The following is an 8,453-nucleotide window of genomic DNA, read 5'->3' as shown; positions in this document are numbered from 1 at the left end:
GCATATAATGATTTGACAGAGTTATAGAGATTATGTAATGATTTGACAGAGTTATAGAAAGTATGTAATAACTTGACAGAGTTGAAGAGAGTATGTAATAACTTGACAGAGTTATTATAGCGATTATGTAATGATTTGACAGAATTATAGAGATTATGTAATGACTTGATAGAGTTATAGAAATTATGTAATGACTTGAGTTACAAAGAATACTCAATAAATTTATGTAATAGAGATGTCCATCTTATATTAGTTGTCAAGATTAACTCAAGAACTTAGCTTTTGAAACCTCAAATAGAAATACGAAACGGAACACATTTTCCATACAGAAGCACTTGTTGTTAGGCAGTTGAAAGAAATCTAGGTCCGCTCATATGCCTGTCTATCTATTGTTAGATATTCTGGGCAATGTGACATACGGATGTGGAGAAACGGTACTTAGCTGTCGCCCCAGTCAAGATGTAAATATTACCAGCGAAAGCAGCTGTTCATGCAGCACTAACAGAACACCTGACGACTGGGGGAGATATGTGAGTGTGATATGGGTAGGTATGTATAATACGTTGCTTTAGTTCTCTCTGCCTTAGCAACTTTAGCTAAAAACTGAATTCTAGACAACAATCAGCAAGTTTTGGTCAGAACCTCAATCACAGGTTTGAGATAATTGAAAACCAATAGCACAATTGATCCAATTTACGGCATGTGTTCAGTTTATATTCAGAAACCAATCAGGAGTGAGCAGTTTTATTTCAGCAGCAAAGCCCAGCGTCACCGTTGAGCTTTTTGTGGGTTACCTTCCAATTAGTAGATGTATGCATAGCAGCCTGCTGTTTTAAAACAATTGTTTTTATAAAATTTGATTTCAATTTAAAGAACTTTAAATTAAAAATTTCAATTAAAATTTAATCACATTTTTTAAAAAGTCTTTCAAGGAAGTTTTCAATTAAAATTCAATTCTAAATTTTATAAAATTTGAAAATAAATTTTAATTTAAAATTTATCATAAATATGATAGCAAACTTGATCATAAATTTTAAAATAAGAGGATGGTGATACAGGGGGCTTTCACACATAGCTGATAGTTGAAAGTGTTTACCTTGATGAGCACAGCCGTTTATTTTAAATCATAATGTAAAATTTACAATTCAAATATTATTAAACTGAAATTTTAAATTTAATCCTTCTACCATTTGTGGTCATCTGTCTACAGTTGTAGGCAAAATTATGCAATAAATGAAAACCAAGGTTCAATCTGGAGTTCATATCTACAGATAAATCTATGTTTTTTACTCACAATGCCTCAGGGAGTTGCTTAAAATTGTCAGTTTTGAAATCATTTTCCTCTAAATGCTGTGTAAACTAATAAGTACTTGATGTCGATAAGACCGTATGTTTATCACTAGCTGAATGTCCGGCGTTGCACTGGTAATAAAAAGCAGTTTATAAACAGCAGCAGGTAACTTATTTATAGTAATGTAGTAGCGATCAGGTAAGTTTCTTTACTCAATCAATTTGAAGTATTTGAAACTGATTGAAAATGTAAATATTTACTATCCGTACCTTGTGGTTGCGCGCATTTGTTAGGAAACTTGCAACTTGAGTGTAGCGGGTTCAAATTCAGTATAAAAGTGTTTTTTCATTGCTAAAACTTTATGGCTATAACTAGACAGACGAACAAAAGACAGACTTAGATATATTGACTTTATATAGATATATAATATTTATGAACGAATAATGAAAAAATTTAAATTGATAAAAATCTAGCTTCACTTCTTGAGAAAATTATTTAAAATTTGATGCAAGTGACTCTAATGTTATAAGTTGCTTAAACCTGCTTTAACCAGATTACACTTTGTCTAATTGTCTACTAACCATGTTATAGGTATTTAACCTAACCACATTCTAATTGACGCAACTATCTGCAAATTATATTATAGACTACGCAGCTATCAGCCAATGTTTATTTGCCACGCAACTATTTTTTAATCATTAGCTTACCTCGTTATTTACAAATGAGGTTATAGGTTAATTATCTACATAGTCATAATTATACTAATCATGGTGAAAAACATTCAGTAATTATCTATCATTAATATGCATCTAACCGTTTAAGGATTTGCACTCTACTGTGAACTATGTATCTGATACAGGTGCCTGTTATCGCATTATTTGATAATTTATCTACATGTATTGGACTAGTATTGACCAATAAAAAACAGTATTAAACATTTTTATTGATTGTGGATAGAAATACGTATGGTATTTGGTAAAATTGATATGAGTTCATATTGCAAGATAAAAAAATGAGTTTAACTTGATGTTAGTAATCAATCACTCAACTAGTAACCAATCACTCAACTAGTAACCAATCACTCAACTATTAACCAATCACTCAACTAGTAACCAGTCAGTCAACTAGTAATCAATCACTCAACTAGTAACCAGTCAGTCAACTAGTAATCAATCACTCAACTAGTAACCAGTCAGTCAACTAGTAACCAATCAGTCAACTAGTAACCAATCACTCAACTAGTAACCAATCACTTAACTAGTAACCAATCACTCAACTAGTAACCAATCACTCAACTATTAACCAGTCAGTCAACTAGTAACCAATCACTCAACTAGTAACCAATCACTCAACTAGTAACCAATCACTCAACTAGTAACCAATCAGTCAACTAGTAACCAGTCAGTCAACTAGTAACCAATCAGTCAACTAGTAACCAATCACTCAGCTAGTAATCAATCTGTAGCGAAAATGCCACGAATCGAGATGACGGCAGGTTTTGCGGTGGTTTAAACTGAACTGATCGTATTCTGGTAGATATGACTGTTTATTTTACTGATAACCAGAATAGACCGTGAAGTCTACAAAAGTACATGTCACAATAAAACTACAGTGTAAAGCATAATAACATAAAACAAACATTATATAATTGACATGAAAGTCACATTAAAACAAAAGCATTCAATTTAGTCAAATAAAATACATATAGGTATATAATAAAACTGACCTTTTGCCTCTGTAGGCCTGCTAGTCTCTCACTTATAGTTTTGTCACTTATTGATAATAAAACTTTTTGTGCTGGGTTACTTGCTGCCCACAGCACTAAAACTGCTACTGTGTGGCTAATCTGAAACTGGCTATATATATGTAAAGGCAAATGTGAGTCAGCAAACAATGTCACCATTAAGGAAACCAGTGGAAGTCGTTTAGAAAAACCGTTTCCAGTGCGCGCAGCATGAGTATGTTTTAATAAGCAGTGTAATTATGGCATAACTGATATTTTAATGTGTTTCGGCAAGGTTAATGTGTTTCATGCGTGGCCCGGTGGTGGCAGCGAACTATAGACATTACAATTAACTGTAATTTGTGAGTGCATAGGAAATGGTACTAGCTGACTTTACACTGCACACTCCCACCTAAATTTTCATTAAATTTAAGATGAAGGGTGTTCAAGTTTTGTTTTGTATTATGTAAATATAATTGACCAGTAATATGAATTCACTATTTAAGTTGCATATGATCATACGATAAAATGGACTATAAGCAATTGAATAAGTGTACTAGATAAAATTCTTAAGGTGACACAAGCAGGATCAGTTTCTGTACTGGTCTATCTATAACCTTTCTATTGTCGATAGGTTTTCCCTTAGCGTCCAGATCTGGTGTTGCAAGCATTACTGTTGTTTTTCTTACTCGTGAGTCAGCTCCGAAATGTAAGGCAACTATCTTTCCAGTTGACCAAAAGTTCCTAGGCTGGTTTTCGTCTATGATCAAAACAACATCTCCCACCTTGAGGTTTGGCTGCGGATGCTGCCATTTACTTCTCGTTTCAATTTTGCTTAAATATTGACTGTTCCACATTTCCCAGAACTCTTGTGCTAGCTGTTGGGTTTTCCTATACATGTGCCTTCCATACAGCTCATCCGATGTGAATTCTCCTGGGGGTGGTAAAATATTCTGAGATTTGCCCGTCAGTAGATGGTTGATCGTTATAACTGGTTCGGTGTCCGTTGCACTTATGGTTGAAAGAGGCCTGTTGTTTATGGCTGCTGTAATTTCCATGAAGGCTGTATGCAAACTTTCTGTGGTTAGTCGTCCGGAATACTTTGGAGTCATGCTGTTGAGGATACTTCGGATTGTGCGTATTTGTCTTTCCCACAAGCCCCCCTGATGACTTGCTGAAGGCGTATTCATTTTGAACTGTATTTTGTTGTCTAATAAAAATTGTTTGGCTCTGGAGTCTTTCATTTCTAATAGATCCCTTTCTAGATGATTTCTCCCACCAACAAAATTTGTGCCATTATCGCAGAATATTGTTCGTACTTGTCCTCTTATGGCTTGAAATCTTCTCAAAGCTTGCAAGAAACTATCAGTTGTCAAGTTGTCAATCAGTTCAATATGGATACCTCTGGTATAAGTACATGTGAACACTATGCCCCATCTTTTAATCTCTGACCTACGCTCTTTGACAAGAAAGTGACCAAATACGTCGAGCCCAACGTGAGTAAATGGAGGAGAAGGGGTGGTGCGTTCTTCAGGTAGCAATCCCATGATCTGCTCTGTCAGTCTGCTTCGCTGTAGACGGCACTTGACGCAGTTAAAAACAATTGATCTCGCTAGGGCTGTAGCTCCTGTGACCCAGTAGCCAGCTTGTCTGACTGCTGACACAGTCACATTAGTGCCTGAATGATGAGTGGACTGGTAATAGTGGCTGATGAGCAGTTTGGCTAACTCTGTCTTGGGAATGATTAGCGGCCGCTTTTCTTGGAAGGTTAAGATAGACGTCGACCTACTATTGACTCGTAGCAATCCAGACTCATCAAGAAATGGTGTCAAACTGCGGATTTTGCTGTCCTTGTTGATTTGTTTCCCAGCTGCTAACTTCTTGATTTCTTGCAAATAAGTTGTTTGTTGTAGTAGTCGAACTACAGCTGTCTCAGCGTCTTGTATTTGTTCTACAGAAAGTTTCAACGAAACTTTCTTCAAGCTCTTGTTTCTTAAAATGGATTGAACGTTTGCTATGGCCCTAACGAAACGTCTCCACGAGCTGAATTTCTTTGAAATCGTCTCAATGAAGGATTCTGAAGTACTTTTGGCCATTAGCGCTGTTTTAAGGTTCTTTACCTCTGGGTCATTTTTTAAAGTTTCTTGATAGTCTTTGTCACTCTTTACTTGTTCATCGATAGTGAGTTGCTGGAGAAAGGCTGGTCCTTTGTACCAATTGCTTGCTGCTAGTTGTTCGGCTGAAGCACCCCGTGATACAATGTCGGCTGGATTTTCAACTCCTGAGATATGGTACCACTGGTTGGTGTTGCTGCTCTCTCGGATCTCATTAACTCTGTTTGTTGTGAACATGCGGAATTGAGTATCACTGTTCTTAATATATCCCAAGGTGGTTGTAGAGTCTGACCAAAAATACTCTTGGTCAATATGTGTCTGCAGCTCTGTTCTAATAAAGTTGGCAAGTCTCACCGCTTCCACTGCTGCTTGTAACTCTAAGCGAGGAATCGTTAGCCCTTTGACAGGTACTACTCTAGATTTAGCAGAGATCAGTGCAACGTGCACTCTTTGTTCTTTGTTGATAATCCTCAAATAGGCACAGGCACCAAAACCTTGCAAACTTGCATCACCGAAATAATGCAGCTCACTTCTGAGAGCCTCTCCAAAACTAGCTGGTTTTAGACACCTTGGTATTTTAATGTTTTGGAGTTGGTCAAAACCACCATTCCATTTTCTCCATTTTTCTTGTAAATCAGGGGATACGGTTTGGTCCCAACTTTTCTCCTCTTTACAAGACTGCTGCATCAAGATTTTTCCTTGAAGGGTAAAAGGTGCGATAAGACCAATAGGATCGTACAATTGGGATACAGAAGAAAGAATGCCCCTTTTAGTAGGTGGCTTCTCAGTCTTATTGTTAGTAAAAGTGAAGGTGTCACTGTCTGTGCACCATTCCAGGCCAAGTGTTCTTTCTGAAGGTAGCTTGTCTTTGTAGATGTCGAGTCCTTGCAAGTTCTTGCTTACTTCAGTGTTTGGGATGGTTTCAAGCACATTTCTGTTGTTGCTGAGAAACTTGTGCAAACGAAGGTTGACTTTTTTGCATATGCTCACTGCATTTTCGATCAAGTCTGTGGCTTCCTGTTCGGTTTTGACGCTAGTTATGCCATCATCTACATAAAAGTCATTTATGATGAACTTTGCTGCTTCGGGATATTTGTCTGAAGAGTCGGCTGCTACCTTGTTTAGAGCAAAGGTAGCTACTCCTGGAGAGCTTGTAGCTCCGAATAGATGTACAGTCATCCGATACTCTTTGACAGTCTGCAAATCAGCCTCTACCCACAAAAACCGTAAATAGTTTCTATCTTTTTCGTCGACTTTGAAATTGTGAAACATCTTCTGTATGTCGCATGATATGGCTATAGGTTCGCGACGAAATCTTAATAAAATTCCACGCAAGCTGTTCATTTGGTCAGGCCCAGATAGCAATTCTTCATTGAGACTTCTGTTTCCATACCTTGCACTGGCATCAAATGCAACTCGAACACTTTGCTTTTTAGGATGAAATACAGCAAAATGTGGTAAATACCATGTCTGCCCTTCAGGTGTGCTTCCGTCAGGCACAGGTTCTGCGTGTCCACTGTTTATCATATCCTGCATAAACTTGCAGTACTCATTCTTTAGAGTGGCATCACCCTGCAATCTTTTGATGAGCTGTTTAAGTCTTTTCAAGGCTTGAGACTTGTTGTTTGGCATGTATGGAGTAGTAGTAAAAGGTAATGGTAATGAAAGAGAACCATCATCTGTCATTTTAGTTCCACTTTCTAGTATTTTGAGGAAGGTCATGTCATTTTGCGACATCTTACTTTGATCGCTTATGTCATGAAACTCGTCGCTTTGTGTGGCGAAACAGCTCAATGGGAGTGCATCAGCGCTCGGATTTCCTCCACATAGTGTCCAACCTAAAACTGTTCTTATAGCAAACGGCTCTGACGCATCTGCAATTATCGACTCATGGGGTGCTAATAAGTGAGAATTGTCTCGTCCAATCAGCATGTCTACTGTAACAGCAAGGTCCAGCTTTGGTGAGATGAGGTGGGCAATATGACTCAAATGAGGAATGGACTTTGCTACCTTTTCAGTTGTTGTTTGGTTCTCATTGTGAGGTATAGTTTTCTGCTCTAGCGCAATAATTGAAAAACTAGAGCTATTTGCCGCTGGTCCTGTTCCTTTAATGGAGAACTTATACTTCTTTCTGTACCTAGTTTCTTCTCCTGCCAAAGTACATATTGTAACCTTTTCTGGTTCACCATAGGATTTCAGCTTTATCTGATCTACAGCATTTTCTGTGATATATGTTGTGTCAGATCCATTGTCTAGTAACGCATAGACTGTCGTCTCATGTCCATTTTCTGATAAGATCGTTACTGGAAGAAGCATACTTAGTAGTCCAATTTGGTTGGGTTGTTTAGCCATAGCAACAATATGTTGCTTAGATGGTTGAGCTGAGTCTTTAGGGCTTGCTTGTGAACTCTGAACTACAGGCATATTTTCTGTTTTGTTGTACTACTGAGGCTTTTCACTTTCCCAATCGCTGCGTAATTTATGGAGACAATCTGGATGTCCACGCTTACAGACCTTGCACTTCCACCGATAGGAGCATTCATTGTGTTTGTGATTACCCTTTCCACAATGGAAACATAGGTAATTTTCCTTAAAGAACTGTAAGGCTTCTTCGTATGTGGCCTTGACAAGCAAATTACACTGGGCTGTATAGTGATTGTATTGATCACACTTCTTGCAATATTTGGTCGATTGTTCTGTTGTCATGCTTTTCCTGTCTTTCGATGTTGAAGCTTGCAATGTTTGCAACTGCTTCGAATTTGCTCTTCTATTTAGCTCCGAAAACTTGTCACTGCGTGTACTTTCTTTGGTTCCCAAGATGTTAGCTGTTGAAGCTTCCTCATTAATAAACTCCTTGAATACACTGAAGGGAGGGTAGTCATCATGGTCTTTTTCATACTTACGTATTTGGTACTTCCACTTGATCTTTAACCAGTCAGGCAGCTTCTCGAGCATTTCTTCGTTGCTTTCAGATTCATCAAGACTGTTCAACTGTGAGACTGTTTGCTTTGCGCTAAGTAGATGACTGAGAAAGTCTGCAAATTGTTGCAATGCTTGACCATCCCTGTTTCCTATTTTAAGCCAATCTTTGAGTTTCTTCTTCAGATGACGAGCTATGTTCACCTTTTTCCCAAATCGTTCTTGTAAGAGTTTTCTTGCTTCAGTATACGAATTTAATGAGTCATCCAGCAAAAAGCCTTCAACACATCGGCGGGCATCGCCACTGATAAACTTCTTGAGTATGCGCATCTTTCTAGCACTTGTTGTGATGCCTTCTGCATCGAGAAATTCATCAAAATCGGATTCCCAATCTCTAAACTTCATC

General features: G+C 37.7%; 1 protein-coding gene across 1 annotated transcript; it reads right to left on the bottom strand.

The window, feature by feature from the left end:
* Positions 1–3,583: 3,583 nt before the first annotated feature.
* On the bottom strand, positions 3,584–7,552 carry LOC137406169 (uncharacterized). Its single transcript, XM_068092702.1, has one exon. It carries the CDS (start codon positions 7,550–7,552, stop codon positions 3,584–3,586), a length of 3,969 nt encoding a protein of 1,322 aa, XP_067948803.1.
* Positions 7,553–8,453: the final 901 nt, after the last annotated feature.

This window comes from Watersipora subatra, chromosome 10 (genome assembly GCF_963576615.1).
Source record: "Watersipora subatra chromosome 10, tzWatSuba1.1, whole genome shotgun sequence".
NCBI classification, from domain to species: domain Eukaryota; kingdom Metazoa; phylum Bryozoa; class Gymnolaemata; order Cheilostomatida; family Watersiporidae; genus Watersipora; species Watersipora subatra.
Note: the sequence above shows the minus strand (reverse complement) of the source record. Positions and strands in the feature narration are given on the sequence as shown.

Excerpts from the sequence above, each read along its gene's own strand:
- LOC137406169 (XM_068092702.1), bottom strand. The coding sequence starts at position 7,552 with ATGCCTGTAGTTCAGAGTTCACAAGCAAGCCCTAAAGACTCAGCTCAA.